At 35.1% G+C, this 20,323-nt stretch overlaps 1 protein-coding gene across 5 annotated transcripts; it reads left to right on the top strand.

The window, feature by feature from the left end:
• The first annotated feature begins 3,431 nt into the window (after positions 1-3,431).
• LOC133677989 (putative phospholipid-transporting ATPase 9) lies at positions 3,432-12,449 on the top strand. 5 transcript variants are annotated; one of them, XM_062100132.1, is made up of 14 exons: positions 3,432-3,635; positions 3,740-3,807; positions 3,909-4,007; positions 4,416-4,979; positions 5,617-6,968; positions 7,282-7,392; positions 7,862-8,138; positions 8,411-8,499; positions 8,585-8,693; positions 9,692-9,901; positions 10,433-10,558; positions 10,667-10,765; positions 11,039-11,230; positions 11,376-12,449. In XM_062100132.1, the coding sequence occupies exons 4-14, from the start codon at positions 4,587-4,589 to the stop codon at positions 12,006-12,008; spliced, it is 3,591 nt and encodes a 1,196-aa protein (XP_061956116.1). In that variant the 5' UTR covers positions 3,432-3,635; positions 3,740-3,807; positions 3,909-4,007; positions 4,416-4,586; the 3' UTR covers positions 12,009-12,449. The 5 variants fall into 5 exon arrangements, with proteins under 5 accessions (XP_061956116.1, XP_061956119.1, XP_061956117.1 ...); XM_062100135.1 differs by lacking the exons at positions 3,740-3,807; positions 3,909-4,007; XM_062100133.1 differs by lacking the exons at positions 3,432-3,635; positions 3,740-3,807 and having other exon boundaries at positions 3,841-4,007.
• The last annotated feature ends 7,874 nt before the right edge of the window (positions 12,450-20,323 follow it).

Raw genomic sequence — 20,323 nt, 5'->3', positions numbered from 1 at the left:
AAAGAACTTAGATGTCAACTCAAATTTTTATATTTTCTTTAATTGCAAAGATTCCATTAATATTGAGTGCAACAAACTAACAAGGTATATTTTATAATTTTTAACAAAATCTTTAAAGAACTTAGATGTCAACTCAAATTTTTATATTTTCTTTAATTGCAAAGATTCCATTAATATTGAGTGCAACAAACTAACAACTATAACATTTCCGGTCAAAGATTATCTTTAGATCAAATTTAATACATCAAACTTTTTTTTCTCTAAATCCAAATTTGAAAAAAAATCCGTCCACATATCCATGTTATATTCTTTGAAAATGAAATTTTAATGCATGATTATTTATGGTTTTTATTTTTAAATGATAGAATAAAAAATATATGCACTCACCAACCAAAAATGAAGGCTTCAAAGCTCGTGAAACGAAAAGATGGTAATTACCAAGTAATGATAAAAAGGAGTCCTAGTCAAATTTTGCATGCATTTATGATCTGCGCGTTAAGATCCCAACTAGGTCATATCCTTGCAGGAGCTAAGTTTGGGGCAACGACTTATGAACAGGGAGAATCTACCATGAAAGTCAATGAGATTTTTTATATTGGGAAAACAACATGAAGATGCTCTCATTCACTCGAACATTTCCAAGGAAATTTCTTGGGATTATTTCGCCTAAGTTTTGGTCAGCTAGCTAGGAAGGTGCATGGGGTTCTCTTTCATTACCTAAGCCGTGATGTGAACTCAGAACTTCGTGGACGCAGGCAGAGAGATCAGTTTTGGCTCCACGAGAACACAGATTGTTAATTGAGTTTGACATTGTCAAAGTCAGTGAGCAAGTGCCCACCTTAAACGTCGAGGTGGTCGCACGCCTGCTGAAGACGTAGCTGTTGCTCGAGAGAATCCATGGAGATCGATGAGCCATGGAACACCAAACTAAAATACTCCATTTTTATCTCTTCTTAAATTTGTGGATTTGTACGTGGTCTATTTCTTGACGTAGGTAGATAGAATCACGAGCAACAAGTCAACAAGGGAGAAATATAGAATTAAGACTAGATATATTAATTCTTAATTTTATTATTGAATATTTCTTTTTAAATAATTTATATTTGTAAGAGGAATATAACTCTTTAAATAAATTTAAAATCGAATCCAATAAGAATCACTCTCCTCCCAATTCACAACTAGCGGATTAATTTATTGTTATGTTTTTGCATGTCTTTCATCACAGGTTCTTCAAGAATTTCTTTTAATTATGTAATTTGTTTTTATATATTTATTATCACCGTCTTTTGAGCATTTCTCTCTTGATGGGAACTGCTCATCCTCTCTTACTTGAACATATTATACCCTGCAATTTCTTCCGGTCATGGTTATCTAGAAACACACACCAAACAAAATAATCTGAGACTATTGAACACAACAAGCAATAATCTGTGGTTATTGAGTTTTGTAGACAAAAACATAAACAAGAAGCCAATAAACTAAAAAGATAAAATTGAAGTCAAATAAGGTTGTCCAAGATACCCCTAATTCATAATTGTATTATTAAATATTTCTTTCTAAGTACTCTATCTCTTTAAAATAGATTACAACTTCTTAAATAAACCTAAAAACCTACCTAAACCAACAAGAAAACATAAAAATAAGGAAAAATTAATAAAAGTCCAGAAAAAACTAGAAAAATACATCTTAAATAAAGTTAGAAAGATAACAAGAGTTATAATCCATATATATTAAAAAAAAAATCTCAAATCAACAAGGAAAATATAACAAATATTGAAAAGGAACTTATGGAATTTATTTAAAAACTTTTTGGAATTTTAATTTTAGAGAAAATAAGAACTCTAAAATCTTTGATTAAAACTCAATCCAACAACAATATTAAAAGTTATATTCATTAATATAAAACCAAGTATTAAGAAAAAAATCCCATGCATCATCACCTACCCTTTAAATACTTTTCTTAGCTTATTATATCTTTCTTAATTAAACAACCTTTAATTTTAATTCATACCGCCGCACTAAATGCCGAACGGTAGAATTAATAAATACTGAATTTATATCGAAATTACAACAGCAGCATTGAAAAGTTATGAAATTATTATACGGTCCTTTTAACTTAATTTACCGTTAACTGGAGATCCTCGCAGCAAACAGAGAACTTGAACATAAACGGGTTAACTTATTTCTGTTTGGTCTTTGTTAGTTGCCGAAAAAAAGTCAATCTTTTGTTCCAGTGCCAGCCAGCCAGCCTACTAGTTTTTTATATTCCTATTTTATATTCGCACTTAATAATAATAATAATAATAATAATAAGGAAATAAAATGGTGTCATGTGGGGCCAACCAGCAGTCAAATCCACATATATAAAACTCAAGAATTTAGATCCAAAAACAAAAACCAAGTTATTCTATACGTACGCAAATCACAGAGGGTAGAAAAACCAAAAAAAAAAAATAATAATAATAAAATCACAGAGGGTAGAAAAACCAAAAATAATAATAATAATAAAATCACAGAGGGTAGAAAAACCAATAATAATAATAATAATAAAATCACAGAGGGTAGAATCCAAATCTGAAACATGAAATGCAATCTAATACTTGTTGTATGTACCATCCTTATCCTTTAACTTTTTCTTTCCGTGTACCTTTTTTACCCTTCTGATTTGGAGATTCATCCGGTTAAAAAACTGGATTTTAAGTTATATCAATTGACACAAGTTAATTTAGAAAAATTAAAATAAAATTGAAATTTTACTATTTTATATAAAAAATTAAGAAACAATACTTATGAATATAAGTTATAAATATTATCAACCATGTTTTTTTTTGTTGTTCGGATCAGGATCAACCAAATTTTGTTAAATTTTTATTAATTTTTTATTTTATCTAGACCAGTTCAGCAATTAAATTAACTAAATTATGAGTTATCTAATAGGATGTTTGGTCTGCATTTAATAACTATGCTTCTACCAATAACGTGGTTAAATATCTAAGACTGCATCTTCGATTTGTTCATATATCGAGCAAAAACAGTTTGAACTCACTTTCAAATGATGTTAATATTTTAAACAGAAAAATCCCATGTAAAATACGAAAAAAAAATCGAACATTACGCCATAATACATTAAAATAAATGCAAGAAAAATAAAAATAGAAGAAAGACTAATAAAGGCAAGGACATGTAAAGAGTCGTGGTTTGACCCTTCAAACAAGCAGCCTGATCCTCAGCACCACTGCCTAAATTCTATTAGATTAATAGCAGAAAACAGGAATCCTCTCTCTGAACTGTCTTTTTTATTTTATTATATATATATAAAATTAATCTCTAACTGCACTTGGCCTGTGTCATCTCTCCCGTATTCTTATATCTCCGTATCTGTCTGCCAGTTCATAAATCATTTAAATGATAAATGTGTTCACTGTACATGCCTCGTACGTATTGTTATGAGTATAATTCGAATACACTCTGGTTTGTAAATCTTGAAGCTTTCACTGCACCACCTATATAATTAATCTTTCTACGGAAGCAGCTCTGTTGAGTTAAGTTTCTCAGAAAGAATTTGTCATATTAATGCCAACAAAGCAACAAGGTTTCTGGTGGTGACCCAGAAAACCAATCATACTGACTATTCCGTAAGCTTTACCATTCATTCTTTATTTATTATTTTTTTAGTATATATCCATCTTTTCAGCCTTTTATTTTTTATGTTGACCTGCGGGAAGACTTTGCTTGGCAGTCCTTGCAAATTTGTCTCGACTAATTGGGATGTTTATAAACCTTAATAACTTGGTAATTAACAGCCGTGTAAGTTTCTAATCTTCTCTTATGTGCTGGTTTAAGCTTAGATTTGAAGGGAGTTAATGGGTTTAAGCTTCTGTCTTTAATGATATCTGTCTTGTGTACAGTTTGCAGAGTTAAAAACAAGAAGTTGGGTTTTGATGGGAAACCCCAATGTGCACGTTTATGGTTTGCTGTTCTCTTCTAGGCTCTAGCGACAAGTCAAAGTAAGACATGGCTGGCTTCTTTCTTGGACCGCCAGCTTCTTGAACACTAGAAAGAAATATAAATAATCTGAAACTTATAAAATACAAACTCCTTCCTTTTTTCTTGTTTTTCCCATGTTTCATATTCTCTGGTCAATACATCGCCAGGAAACTTTCTAGGTTTTTATTAGTAACTTCTTCTCTTCTTCTTCTTCTTATTTTTTTAGGTTCTCTAAATATTTAATTCTGGGCTTCTATATTTAAGAATTCTAAGTTTAGCTGAAATCTGCAGTTGTATTTTCCGTACCTAGATTTTATTATTTTATACCACTTTTTTGGTTTTCAGTGAGCTTTTGTACCAGACCCCCTTTTGTTTTTTTAGTATTTGTTTTGATCTTGTGTTGTCAAAATTTCTTTGGTGATTTGCAGCTATTTGGGTCTTGGTTTCTACCCAGCTGCTGCTATTTTGGAATCTGGCTCTTTAAATTATTTTTTGATAGACCGAGCTTCTAAGCCTTCTCCCTTGAGAAGCAAATCTGTGACAGTTTGAAGGTTTTATGTGTTTGACCGATTTGGGAATAGAGCTGTGGTTTGCATAGAATGGCCGGTGGTAGAAGAAAGAAGCAGCGTTTTAGTAGAATCCATGCCTTCCCATGTGGAAGAGCATCATTCAGAAGTGAGCATTCACTGATCGGAGGACCTGGCTTCTCTAGGATAGTTTATTGCAATGAACCTGAATGCTTTGAGGCTGGTCTGCAAAATTATGCTAGCAACTATGTCAGAACTACCAAGTACACACTCGCAACGTTTCTCCCAAAGTCACTATTCGAGCAGTTCCGGCGGGTTGCCAACTTTTATTTCCTCCTCTGTGCAATATTGTCGTTCACTCCACTTTCTCCTTACTCAGCCATCAGCAATGTTGTTCCTCTAGTTGTTGTTATTGGTGCTACAATGGGGAAAGAGGTGATTGAAGATTGGAGGAGAAAAAAGCAGGTATGCTTCATGTTACCACTTTACCAGTAGCAAATTTAATACCCCTTGCTGGTCTTTATTTTCACTCCTCTGATGTACAGCGTTTAAATTTATGTTAAGAGGCAAACTAGATCAGGATTTAGTGGCATGATTCACTAAGGGATGTTAGAAGCGTTGTGAGTAAAAGAGAGATCCGTGAAATTCGTTTTTCATGATTTGCAGCAATAAAGAGTGGACTGTTGAAAACTGTGTAATTTTCTGTTTTGCTGAAAATGATTTTGAAAGAAGATTTATATTTACCTTTTTACTGTTTAAAAGCTTTCAATTGGATACTGTTATTGGTTTTCTAGGTTGAAAAGGAAAAGGGAGGGGAGAGGGGAGGGGAGGGGATGGAGTAACTTAATCCATTGTGATTAATTTGCTTATTTGCATATGTGGTTACCAAGTTTCTCATCTCCAATCAGAATAAAATCCAAACCAACACCTTCGCTCTTATCATTGATAACATTTTCTCTGTTCAGGTGAAAGTTTAGAGTTGGCATTAGACCTACACTTCATTTCTTGTTTTCAACTGCAATATCTATATGTTCGATCTTAGTCATTAACTGATTAAACTTGTCTCTCTGGGGTCATAATGTATTCTATAAACTGCTGTCAGGATATTGAAATGAACAATCGAAAAGTAAAAGTGCATTACGGTGAAGGTGTTTTTGATCATGCTAAATGGATGGATTTGAAAGTCGGGGACATAGTAAGGGTGGAAAAGGATGAATATTTTCCTGCTGATCTCATATTGCTGTCTTCAAGTTATGATGAAGCAATTTGCTATGTTGAGACCACAAACCTTGACGGAGAAACCAATTTGAAACTGAAACAAGCACCAGATGTAACTTCAAACTTGCATGAGGACTCTGGCTTTCAAGATTTTAAGGCTATAATTAGATGTGAAGATCCCAATGCAAATCTGTATTCTTTTATAGGCAGTTTGGATCTGGGAGAGGACCCGCATGCTCTTATGCCTCAGCAACTTCTACTTAGAGACTCAAAGCTGCGAAATACTGATTACATTTACGGAGTGGTTATCTTCACAGGTCATGATACAAAGGTTATGCAAAATTCAACAGCACCCCCTTCTAAGAGAAGCAAAATTGAGAAGAGGATGGATAAGGTTATCTACCTCTTATTCTTCCTTTTGGTTTTAATTTCGTTTATTGGGTCAATTGTCTTTGGAATTTCAACGAAGGAAGACCTTGAGGATGGAAGGATGAAAAGATGGTATCTCAGACCTGATGATACGACAATTTATTATGACCCAGATAGAGCACCAGCTGCAGCAATTTTGCATTTTTTTACAGCTCTTATGCTGTATGGTTATTTGATTCCCATTTCCTTGTATGTATCAATCGAAATTGTCAAAGTTCTTCAGAGCATTTTCATCAACCAAGATCTGCATATGTATCATGAGGAAACTGATAAGCCAGCACGGGCACGCACCTCAAATTTGAATGAAGAACTTGGCCAAGTTGACACTATACTTTCTGATAAAACAGGAACATTGACTTGCAACTCAATGGAATTTATCAAGTGTTCTGTGGCTGGCACATCATATGGTCGTGGAGTAACAGAAGTTGAGAGGGCTATGGCTAGAAGAAAGGGGTCACCTTTGCCTCAAGAGGAGACAGAGGAAGAAGACATTGTGGAGGGAGTGGCTGAAGGAAGGCCATCCGTAAAAGGATTCAATTTTGTAGATGAAAGGATCACAAATGGTCATTGGGTAAATGAACCTCACGCAGATGTGGTCCAAAAGTTCTTAAGATTACTTGCTATCTGCCATACTGCAATACCTGACATTGATGAAGAAACTGGAAGAATATCATATGAAGCTGAATCACCAGATGAGGCAGCATTTGTCATTGCAGCAAGGGAGCTTGGCTTTGAATTCTATGAAAGAACACAAACAAGCATCATACTGCATGAGTTGGATCTGGTCTCTGGCACAAAAGTTGAAAGGTCAGTTTCTTTTCGTTAGGTATTCTTTGAGAACATATAGTTACTGTGATTGATTGGCCTTAGCACAAATATTTGTTGTTGTGTATTTTCTGTCACTTGCCTCAAAAGTCGAAACATAAGATTAAACAGCTCATACATTCTATTGTTCATAGAATAACCTTTTTTGTTTCTTCTTAGCTCTTTAACATTTGTGTTCTAAACTTTCTGTTCATTTAGAAACTCTTTCAGCTTTTAGTGGGAGGATGGTAATTTAATTTTCTTTTCTTACTTACCCCTCCTGATGGTAGCTTAATTGAATTCCCGTTTTCTGCAGATCCTATCAACTTTTAAACATCATCGAGTTCAATAGCTCTAGAAAGAGGATGTCTGTTATTGTGAGGAATGAGGAGGGAAAGCTGCTTCTACTTTGTAAAGGGGCTGACAGGTCAGTATTTTGAAATAACATTTGAAGTTTCTAGAATACTGGGAATAATTCAGTGATCTTATGGACTTGATTTTGAAGACAAGGAGTGGTGACTTCAATCCATGCATGCATACAGGGAATCGTTCGCAGAAGTGTTTCTTGCTATGCTTGTTTTGCTTACTGTACATATTTCTTGAGCAGAAAAACTTGCAGGAAATATGAATTAATTTCTGATTTTTAGTGAATAAATTGCATAGGTTGTAAACTGCTATTTCTGAAAAAGACAACTAGATATATCACATCTCTCCCCAGAAAATGGAATGCCTTTCCCGTAGTAATTACTGGAAGCCCATGATGGAACCTCTATTTATCATATTTAAATAAAAATAGTTGTAATACTGTGTGGTTGATTTTATGCTAATTCATGATTTCAATTTTTTTTAGTTATTTACTTTCATTAATATCTTTATGTGCATTCTTTTGTAAACAGTGTCATGTTTGAAAGACTTGCAAGGGATGGAAGAGAGTTTGAAGAGCCCACCAGGGAGCACATTGGCGAGTATGCTGATGCTGGCCTGAGGACTTTGGTTCTTGCATATCGTGAACTTGATGGGGAAGAATATGATGAGTTCAATCATGAATTTACTGAGGCAAAAAGCTCATTAAGTGCAGATCGTGAGGATATGATTGAAGAAGTAGCTGAAAAGATTGAGAGGGATTTGATTCTTCTTGGTGCTACAGCTGTTGAGGACAAACTTCAGAATGGGGTGGGTCTAAAAAAATTCTAGGAATGTTGATTTTTAGTATAGTTGCTAAGAAATCATTTGGCTTGCTATTCCATAGATCAAGTTGTTTGGAGTGTCATCATTCAAAGAGCTCTATTCTTCATCTAAACTAATAAACGTTCATCAGTATTATTTCTCTTTTGAATCCTAAAAAAATTGTTTTGTTCTATTCTGAACTAAAAATGGTAATGTATATTTGGTTACTTTCAAAATTAGCCGAAGTGTTTGAAATTGAATGTTCTTTTTCTGAACAGGTTCCTGAGTGTATTGACAAGCTTGCACAAGCGGGAATAAAAATATGGGTTTTAACAGGAGATAAGATGGAGACAGCCATCAATATTGGGTATGTTTGAGTGGACGTCATTTTCTGTCTAACAGATGTTTAATCCTGTATACTAATACATCATAATTGATGTTGAATCTTGCAGCTTTGCCTGTAGTTTACTCAGACAAGGGATGAAGCAAATAATAATCAGTTCAGATACTCCAGAAAACAAAGCTCTAGAGAAAATGGAGGACAAAGCTGCTGCTGTTACGGTAATTTCTGATTTCATCTGCTGTTCTCTTTCAGTGACTCTTTAGATCAATAGAAAGTTCAGTTAATGATGCATAGAAGCAATGTAGTGATATATGTTTGATAACGGTAGGAAGAGGAAATCATCCTAACTCTTCACAGCTAGTGCTGCAATCTCAGATGCAAATAACAGAACCACAATAAGGGACCAAGTCTTAGAGAGGATGACCCACTAGTATCTTTTCTATGTGGACTACTTGAGTGTGAATGGAGTACATTCTAAAGAGTTTTAGGAAATCCCTTACTGTATTAACAATTTCCATCACATAGATGTTCCAGAAATCTTAATCTCCTCTATGCAAAATACAAAATAAAAAAAAGACTTTTCCAGTCTAGTAATTTCAAAAAAGCTCTGATGTGTCACCAGACACTGAGACTGTTTATCGTTTCTAGTTTTTACTGGTATAATAGTCTTCCCACCACTCATCCATTGTCTACCTCTAAGTTACTTATTTCATTTCCTTTTTTTCCTTTAGCTGCAACTGGTCCAACTCTAGCTGTTGGTCAATATAAATTTCCCCTTAGTCTAACTGAACATGTCCAAAACCTTGAAAGCACATATATCCTCATGTCATCTTGGTCTAACAGTTTGCAGGAGAAAGTTCCAAATGTGATTTCTCTGAGATCTCCCTCTTTTCTATTAATTCCTATGCATGGATGTACGATCCCCTCACTTCCAATCTGAAAAAAATCCTTCTCATTTTGTTAGCTGAAATGAATTAAGAATAATGATATGATATTAATAAGAGAATTTTATAGAGCTATAATTATCATGTGGAGAAGGTTGGATTAGCTTGTTTCTATCGTGTCAGTAAAGCAGTTTCGCAGTTGCTGTGATGACATCAATATAATTTGTCTACAGGATGTGTTCTAAAAGAAATAGTATGACAGATTTCATTGCTGATCAGAATAACTCTTATTTTGCAATAAAAAAGTTCATTGGACCTTACCAACTATGCAGGCTCTCAAGGCAAGCGTCGTCCATCAGATGAATGAAGGGAAGGCGCTGCTTACTGCATCAAGTGAAACTTCTGAGGCACTGGCTTTGATAATTGATGGCAAATCACTCACTTATGCTATCGAAGATGATGTCAAGAACCTGTTTCTGGAGCTTGCTATTGGATGTGCATCTGTCATTTGCTGCCGATCATCTCCTAAACAGAAAGCTCTTGTAAGTTATTATGTTCTTTCAACCTATGTTTTTCAATCTCTATAACAGAAAGGACGTGGTATGTAAGTGGTGCATAGAACTTTCTTCTATCAGAAGTGCTCTACTGGTGTCAAATTTTTGTATACATAGTCTATGAAAAGAGGTCAAAAGTAATTTCATTTCCTTCATTGGCCAAAAGTAAATGATTAGCCCTCGATTGTTTATTATAATTAATTTTTCCTCGTATTTATCCAATACTGGTGATTTAAAAGAGGTCCTTTCCCATAGAAGCACACAGGAATTGTGAAGCATACAAGTATTTGTGTTTTCTTTTAATAATTATTCAGCAAAGATGGTGAAAAAAGCCTTATGATATGTCAGGGAAAAAAAAAAGGTCCTAGAGCTAGCCTTTACGAAAATAATTTGGTTCTTTGAATAATTGTAGCATTATTTAAAGAGTGGGTGAGAGAGAGAGATGAATTTGGACATTGACTTATCTGAAGCAACTTCACTAAAAAATTTAACTAACTGGTGTCATATTAATAAATGCAGGTTACAAGACTGGTTAAAAGTAAGACAGGTAAAACAACATTAGCAATTGGTGATGGGGCAAATGATGTTGGGATGCTTCAAGAAGCAGATATTGGTGTTGGTATCAGTGGGGTTGAAGGAATGCAGGTAAGTTCTAACTTCTAAGCAAAAGCTTCATCAGTGCATCGAGTTTGCTGGTCTCTTTCCTGGAATGGATTCTCAATTCTCCTTTTTGTTGACTTCCCAAAATCTCAGGCAGTCATGTCAAGCGATATTGCAATTGCACAATTCCGATTTTTGGAGCGCTTGCTACTTGTTCATGGACATTGGTGCTATAGAAGGATCTCATCAATGGTACTATTTAGTCTTACTATATCATATCACAAGCTTTTTTTGAAGCCTCTTCCTTTAATTTACCTTGAACTGTGGAAATTGTTTTCTCATGCTTGACGATGCTCAAGACTATTGCTATATATCTGCCAAGCTGGTTAAAATTTTGGAAAAGCCTCGAGAAGAAAATCACATGCTTCTTCTGTTTAAATTCATATGCTGTTTCTTGAAAATTAACAGTGATTTATCAGCGAATGAAATTGAGATGGTTGACATAATTCTCTTGCTGTTCCACAGATATGCTACTTCTTTTACAAGAACATTGCATTTGGGTTCACTCTCTTCTTCTACGAGGCATATGCATCATTCTCAGGCCAACCAGCTTATAATGATTGGTTTCTATCTCTTTATAACGTCTTCTTCACATCACTTCCTGTGATTGCACTTGGAGTGTTTGACCAGGATGTATCTGCCCGATTTTGCCTCAAGGTAGGTTTAATGTTTCGATGCATTTTCTTGTCTAACATGTGATGCTTAATGGCTTAAATCTAGAAAAATTAGTTATGGAGGTTTATCTCTCAGAAATCTAACAGTGAATGGTTTGTGGTGATGCTTTGTTCTTTCTGTATCACAGTTCCCTCTACTGTACCAAGAAGGTGTACAAAATGTGTTATTTAGCTGGATCCGAATCTTTGGCTGGGCATTTAATGGTTTATCGAGTTCTGTCTTAATCTTCTTCTTCTGCATCCGTGCAATGGAGCATCAAGCCTTTCGCAAAGGTGGAGAAGTTGTTGGCTTGGAGATCCTTGGTGCCACCATGTATACATGCGTTGTGTGGGTGGTTAACTGCCAGATGGCACTATCTATTAACTATTTCACTTATATACAGCATCTCTTCATCTGGGGTGGAATTGTATTCTGGTACATTTTCCTCATGGTATATGGAGCAATGGATCCATACCTATCAACAACTGCCTATAAAGTTTTCGTTGAAGCCTGTGCACCAGCCCCGTCTTACTGGCTCATCACACTCCTGGTGTTGTTATCCTCACTCATCCCATATTTTATTTACTCGGCCATACAAATGCGTTTCTTTCCCTTGTATCATCAGATGATACACTGGTTAAGAAATGATGGGCAAACGGAGGACCCTGAGTACTGTAATATGGTACGGCAAAGGTCATTGCGGCCAACGACAGTAGGTTATACAGCCCGCTATGTAGCGAAATCAAAACGTTTAAAAGAGAAGAAGCACCAGGATAGGTGATGGATATATCTCTGTAGATTGTTGTCAAAATTGTAGATTTTCTTTCAAAAGGTACGTTGTTTTGTATGTAAATATGCAACGCAGAGAAAGGTTGTTTGGTGACACCGCGTGGGAAAAGTGAATGTCTGGTAGACGACATTATCAAGTGCCCTGATGAGAAGCAGCCATGCCCTCCAAAAAATCTGTTAGGAGAAAATTGTTTCATAAGCTCCAAAACTGTAATTCGGATGTTTTGGCGGCTTTGAGGTCAAATCAAATGTTTTAGTTGGAGTTGGAGTTGGATTTTGTATAATAATACTACTATCAAATCTGGATATTCTTGTGCTTTGTAGAAATATCAGTGGCACTGCTGCTGCCCTTTCTCGTCCAATCCATCAGGTTGGCTAACGAGATCTTAATTACATGTTATAAGAGAAGATCAAATCACGTTAGCTTTACTCATCTCAGATGTTTCCACTGCTTGTATGAAATTTTGATGGCCAAATTTCCAAATCAATCCATGCATCGCGACCACTCTCATATACATATTTACACTGCCAACAACGTGCAAGGAACATGATTGCGAATTGTTTAATCGTCTATATCCAGGAGGTGAAAAATAACCAACTTGAATTTGGGACTGCTATTCAAAATCTTACATGGTCAGTCTCACCTTATAGATTCCATTTTAGCAGCCATCCCACCAGAACTTTGTTGGTACGTGCATTTCTTGTGACACAAACCTTGTGATATTTAGTATGTAATTCACAGAGAAGATGATAACTTATCTAGAAAATCCGAATAATCAAGTATGGTTGAATATTGACGTAAGATTAACTTGTAACTAAGAAAATGTATTTAAGGATTGTGAATAATATCACAAGGTTAGTTATACATTGATAAGTTGGATTTACTCTGTCTAAACAAAAAAATGTTTGTTAAGTAAAACTGAATTTCATTAATGTCTAAAGGCTACCTAAACCTATAACAAAACAAAACATAATATAGTCATAAGATAATAACTTTAATGATCCCATATTAGACTGTAAACCAATGGGTCTTAACAAAAAACTCAGTTAAGTACAAACCTAATGCCTAAAACAAGCCTAAATATTGATTTTGAGCCAAAACAAACCCAACAAAAAAAGCTCTAAAATTGAAATATAATTATTCCAAAGAGTAATTAAAATAATAAATAAACCTTAAGAAATATTCAAATTAATAAAAGTTATCAAAACAACTCTAAAATTGTATTTCCTTGCATTGGATCCCTTGTATATGAATATGAAACTTGTAGAAGAAAGAGTGTCCCTTTGTGTTGTTTATTAATCCTCTTTCCTTGCTTGAAAGATGTTGTCTTAACTGTTGAAATTTCTTCTCTTTTCCAACTATTATAAAAAATAGGAAGAAAAGTGGTTGAAATATCTCCTTTATATAGTCTCTTATAATCTTCCTTTTGAATAAGAAAATTTTGTAAAATAAAAAAAAGAACAATAAAAGAATCACAAGCCTCATTGCTACCACATACATTATATAATGGATATAGAATCCTTGCAAACTATGAATATTAGTTGTTGTCGTAAATGTCTCATTGTTTGACAAGGAATCTAGGATAAGTAAGCTAATAACTGTCACACATGCTTCTAAAAGGATTAAGAAATCCTTGTATAGACTAGAATCCATAATACATAAGGAAACAATGTTTCTCCAATTTTTGCACATTTTTGACAGATTTTAGTTTTGATTTCAAACACGTCATTCTTCCTTATCCGTATGAATTAATAGGACTACCATATATCACTGAAAATGTATGAATGTCTACTTTCCAAAACAATTGGAATCTTAGCAAAATTTCTTATGTGGCTCCAGATATATTCCAAGCAGTAAATGAAGATCCAGAGAGACAGATTTAACTCAATTCATTCAGTAACTTCGACCCTCTGAAATAATCCCTTACCAACTTTGATTTACCTGACATTTTAACCCAATATATAAAAAAATATACAGAAACTCATGTAAAACTTTGACCCCGATGTAACGGTCGAAAGTTATAATTGATAGTGTAAAACTTGACAATGAAAGATTTTACACTAAAATCTGAATCTAACCTTACTTGGATCATATCATCTTGTTAAAATAAGTCTCACAGGAACTTTAGAGCTAGAACAAGGACAACATATTCTTCTCAATGCCTTTCCTTCAAACTAATTGTTATCTGGTACATATCTATACATAAATGTTAATCCCAAATAGAAACTATTCATCGATGGTTGTGAACTGTAAACCCTCGAATATAATAGTCTTATCTTGATTTAGTAAAATAAAATAAAATACAAAGAATGTGGAGAAATGATTAAATTGAACAAATTAATTGGATTAAAAGAGAAGTTATTTAATGAGAGGGGTGAAATTGAAAATAGTAATAAAGGAGTAAGGAGTTAGTAAAGAGAAAGAGAAGTAGTGGGGATCAATGGATTGATAAAAGGAATGGTGGGGTCAATGTGAAAAATAGAAGTAAATGTGGGGGGCAAGATGCAATAAGGAAAGAACATAAATATAAATAACAATAAATCTCTAGAAATTCCTAGAGTAATGGCCGGCCAAGGAGAGGAAGAAAGAGGAGAAAAGAAAAATTAAGAGGAAACCTTGTAAATTCATCCTTTGAATCAAAAGGAAAGTGAGAGTAAGTGAACTGAAAGTACTTCAAGCAAGATTTATGAAGAAAACGTAGAAAAATTTACTAGTGGGAAGGGAAGGGTTAGAAGAAGGAAGGAAAGAGAAGTAGAAAATGGGTTGTTCTCAATCTCTTGACTCATTGTTTTGTAATAAAAGGTAACAAGCTCTCTTATTAAGTCACTTGAATTTGTTTGTGTTTTTCTTAAATAATTGAGATTTTAGAATACCTTAGTATAGGTTTAAGAAGTTTGTTAAATAATGATAGGTGGATGGAAATGATGGAAAAAAAAATGCATGGTAAACAAATTTATACTTGGTGAACTTAGAAATCAAATCTACATAGGTTGTCTCTCAACTTCTCTGCTAAGATTTGGACCCTAAGATGACAAAATGTGAGATACTTTTCTTCCTGAAAGTTGTAGACCCATGTTGTAGTGTTCCAAAGAAATAAACCACGAATAAAACAAAGCTCTATAGCTTCGGTTATACTCAAAATACTAAATAGTATTTAGATAGTAATAGTTGGACAATAACAGTCCAATGTTCGTTGATGAGCAATTTTGATTGTCTTGGGGGCATAACTGGGTTCTCCTTTCTACATAGAACTTGTAACCTCGTGTCTTAGCTTTCTAATGAGACCAATATTGTTTTAAATGGAGTTCTATAACTCTAGATATAGTTAAAAATCTGAGGAAAGGTCAGACAGTAACAGTTCAATTTCTAGACAGTAACAGTTGGACAGTAACAGTCCAATGTTCGTTGATGAGCAATTTTGATTGTCTTGGGGGCAGAAATGGGTTCTCCTTCCTACATAGAACTTGTAGCATCGTGTTTTAGTTTTCCAATGAGACCAATCTCGCTTGAAACGGAGTTCTATAACTTTAGATACAGTTAAAACTCTGATGAGAGGTCGGACAGTAACAGTTCAATTTCTAGACAGTAACAATTGGATAATAACAGTCTAATGTTCGTTGATAAGCAATTTTGACTGTTTTGGGGACAGAACTGGGTTCTCCTTCCTACACAAAACTTGCAACCTCGTGTCTTAGCTTTCCAACGAGACCAATCTCGCTTGAAAGGGAGTTCTATAACTCCAGATATAGTTAAAAATTTGAGGAGAGGTCGGACAGTAACAGTTGGACAATTTGTTACCTAAAACTTGTAAATTGGTAACTTCTGTTTGGAATTGTTTTTTATTACAAAATGTTAAATTATGAAGGTAGTATGTATATATGTATATGTATGGTTAAGACTTGAAATTTAAATTAGTGTAACTAATGGTACAAGTGAAATTACAGAAAATAGACGGGAGCAGGGGATGACTGGCAGAGCATAGTTTTCAGGTAGGTGTCTGACACTTAGATTTTTAATTTAAAGTCTTGTGTAATTTTTAAGTTAGTCCCTAATATGACGTAGCTTAAATTTTTGTATTTATATTTAGTGTATAAATGATGAATGGACTAGTGTTCTAGTTTATAACCAGTGAATGGGCTGAGGAATGGACTAGTGTCCTGGTTTAGAACTGGTGCCCTGTGAATGGGCTGATGGTTCGATCAGTGTCCTGGATTTGAACTAGTGCCCTGTGAATGGGCTGATGGTTGGATCAGTGTTCTGGTTTGGAATTGGTACCATGTAAATGAGCGATCAATAGAATTAGTTATTATTGGACAAGATTGGTGTGCTGACACGTGGGAAACTATAGAAATTGATGATAAATGAATTAAAAAGCAAATTGTTAGTGTAATGAAAAATATACTAGATCATCTTAATTAAGTTAATTATGTTTATGTAAATTACTATGCAGGTTCATCTCAGCAGCGTAACCCTTAGTTGATGCTTGGGTGTTCCCTTTGTATAGTCACTTAAGTTAATAGGAAGATGGAAGAATTTTCCTTTTGGGTTGTATATAACAGTACTTCTAAATTGTATGTATAAAGTTATGTAGTGTTATTTTTGTTAAAACTGTAAGTAGTAAATTGAAATTTAAAATCTTTATTATGCTAACATATGAATGCAATTTCGATGGTTAATTAATGGTTACCTCTTAAATCCTAGGATTTTTCTCATTTTTATAACTTGATAATTGTGTGAATTGTATCTTAAATGTTTACAGTTTGAGACTTGGAATGATTGGATTGTGTATGAACAATGAATACAGGATGTGTACAAATGATTTGTCGATAAATTGGGACCTCCCGGCATAGGAAAAACTCTGCTGAAATTTCGGTAGAAATTTCAATAAACTGTGTATGAGTTCAATAGAAAAAAAATTGCCATGTTTTTTTTATGATTGATGCATTGGTTTCGGTACGGGGGATGTTACATTTGGTATGTGAGAGAGATTAGGGTTTAGGATATTGAAATGAAAACCTTATGATTGTTGGATTATTTCAGGATGGTACAAACAAGAAAAGGTGTTGCTACTGATCCCTCTTTACTGAGGGAAAGAGATCAGGATATTGGATTTGCTGATAGGCAGCGGGAGGATCCTTTAGAGGACATTGCTTTGCATGTACCACTAGCATCTCATCAACCAAAAGTTGAGGATTCATCTAGACTCCAAGTTGGGGTTGGTTCTATTCAAGCTGGGGATTTACCACCTGAGAGAGTCGAACCGCAAGAACAAAGAGCAGCACCGACAATAACCCCTACTCCTATTATGGACCCCGTTTTAATTGCCTAGATAGTTAGAGCTGTGATCGAGTCTATGCCTAATACAGTAGCTCCAATAGCCCCAGTAGTGCCAACAATTTCAATACCACTGACAACTCTGGCTATCCCTACTGCTACTATTCTAACAGTGTAATTGTTATAGTACGGACTGTAAAGAGTATGATGGAGTTGGGATATGAGCCTTTTTTAGGCTAACAGGATACAAAGATTGCAGGTAGATGGATGCGAAGAGTAGAGAACACTATGACTCAAATGAAAGTACCCGAGGATTGACGGGTGAATTGTGCTACACAGTTGCTGATGGATAGAGCCCAGTCGTAGTGGGAAGTGATACAGTCTAAGTGGGTGAGTTCAAGAGACAGTTTGAGATGTAATTTTTCTCTTCTTATCAGTGTAGGATCAAAAAGCAGGAGTTCCTGGCGTTGAAACAAGGGGACATGTCAGTACTAGAGTATGAGAGGAGGTTCCATGATCTCTCCTTGTTTGCTTCACAATTCATCGCTACTGAACAACATATGATTGATAGACTACGTGATGAATTACGTCAGGAGTTAAGACATGAATTAATTGCTTTACGGTTTAAGTCTACTAGGGAGCTTATAGAGGCAACTCAGACTTTAGAAGCATGTATAACAGAGGGCCACTAAGGCCAAACAATATTGGGTAAGAGGAAGGATGTTGATGTTTCCTCAGGTAGACCTCCTTATTTTAAAAAGGGGAAGCCTCAGTTTAGTCAATTTAGGAGAAAAGAAGGGATAGCAGTTGGGATTGTTCAAAGTTCTAGTTTTGGACCTACTAGAGGACAGTATGGCAGTAAAAATGGATCCGGATCGGTTAGAGGGATGTCAAAGCAGAGGCCAATTGTTTATCCTCTATGTATCTAGTGTGGACAGAAGCATCGTAAAGACTGTTCCACCATACTAGGGCGGTGTTATGTATGTCGAGGAGAGCATAGATGGATGAAATGTCCATATTTGGGTAAGAGATGTTATTACTGCCACAGACATTGATATGTTAGAAAGGATTGCCCTCGGAAGTTATAGTTTATTCAGACACAGCGACAGATACAGAGCCAGCAACAATCGGTTATAGTGGATCGACCGGTTAGACAAACTCAGTTTGAGGCCAATGGTAATAGAGGCCGTGTCAGGGTATAAGGGGATTGGACCCAGGGTAGGGTGTTCAACATGATGCAAAAGGAGGCTCGGGTTACCCCTGATGTGGTTACAGGTATCTTGCTGTTAAATCATCTGCCTATCTATGTGTTATTTGGTTCTGGAGCTACCCATTCATTTGTTACACATAAGGCAGTAGGAAAATTAAAGAGTCCAAGTAGAGTTCGGAAAAGGGTTTATCATTAGTACTCTTTTAGGAAAACATATAGACATTGATATAATATATATGGGTATTAAACTTGAAATCATAGGGTGTGAGATGCATGTAGATTTGATTCCCTTGGGGATACATAATTTTGATATTATACTAGGAATGGATTGGTTGGGTAAGTATAGGGCCTAAATGGACTGCTTTGCAAAAACAGTAACATTTTCTGGATCTATGGGTGAGAGAGTAGTATTTCGAGGAGAAAGAAATGTCATGCCTAATTTTCTTATTTCTGTTATGAAAACATAAAAAATGATGAAGAAAGGATGCGAGGTTTACCTCGCCTTAGTGGTGGAGTCCATAGAAGAAAAGGTGACTTGGCCAGCATCCCCGTAGTTAGAGAGTTCTTAGATATGTTTCCAGAAGAACTACCAGGATTACCCCAGAGAGAGAAGTAGAAGTTTCAATTGATACACTACCGGGCATATCCCCTATAGCCCAAGTGCCATATAGAATGGTACCGACGGAGCTAGCTGAACTAAAAATACAGTTGCGGGAATTATTAGAAAAGGGTTTCATACGTCCAAGTAATTCACCTTGGGGAGCCCCTGTGTTATTTGTAAAAAAGAAGGATGGAACTTTTCGACTCTGTATTGATTACAGACAGTTAAATAAGGTGACAGTAAAAAATAAATATTCACTTCCATGAATAGATGACTTATTTGATCAACTTAAGGGAGCTAGAGTATTTTCAAAGATATATTTGAGATCGGGGTATTACCAATTAGGAATAAAAGAACAGGATGTAGCAAAGATCGCTTTCAAAACCCGTTATGGACATTATGAGTTTTTTGTGATGCCTTTTGGGTTGACAAATGCTCCTGCAGTATTTATGGATTTGATGAATCGAGTATTTCGACCTTACTTGGATAAGTTTGTGGTGGTTTTTATAGATGACATACTGGTGTATTCCAATACATATTTGGAACATGAACAACATTTGACGGAGGTTTTGCAAACTTTGAGAGAACATTGGATGTATGTCAAGTTGAGTAAATATGAATTTTGGTTAAAGAAGGTGACTTTCTTAAGGCATGTTATATCAGTTGATGAGATATTTGTTGATCCAAGAAAAGTAGAGGCGGTGTTATAATGGGAGAGGCCCACGTATGTGACTGAAATTCATAGGTTTGGCTGGTTATTATAGAATATTTATTGAGGGATTTTCTATTATAGCAACCCCGATGACCCGATTGACTCGAAAGGAAACAAAGTGGGAATGGACACCCGAAAGTGAAAAGAGTTTTCAAGAACTAAAAAAGAGGCTTATCAATGCACCAATGTTAGCTTTACCCTCAGGGACAGAAGGTTTATGGTATATAGTGACACATTCAAAAAGGGTTTAGGGTGCGCATTGATGCAATATGAGAGGGTGATTGCTTATGCCTCTAGATAGTTGAAGCCTCATGAGATCAACTATCCAGTTCATGATTTAGAATTGGTCGTTATAGTATTTGCTTTACGAGTATGGAGACACTACTTATATGGGTCTCGAGTTTAAATTTTTACCGATCATAAAAGTTTAAAATATTTAATGACTCAAAAGGAGTTAAATATGCGGCAGAGACGATGGGTTGAATTGATTAAAGATTATGATTGTATGA

Source organism: Populus nigra, chromosome 18 (genome assembly GCF_951802175.1).
Source record: "Populus nigra chromosome 18, ddPopNigr1.1, whole genome shotgun sequence".
Taxonomy (NCBI): Eukaryota; Viridiplantae; Streptophyta; class Magnoliopsida; order Malpighiales; family Salicaceae; genus Populus; species Populus nigra.
Note: the sequence above shows the minus strand (reverse complement) of the source record. Positions and strands in the feature narration are given on the sequence as shown.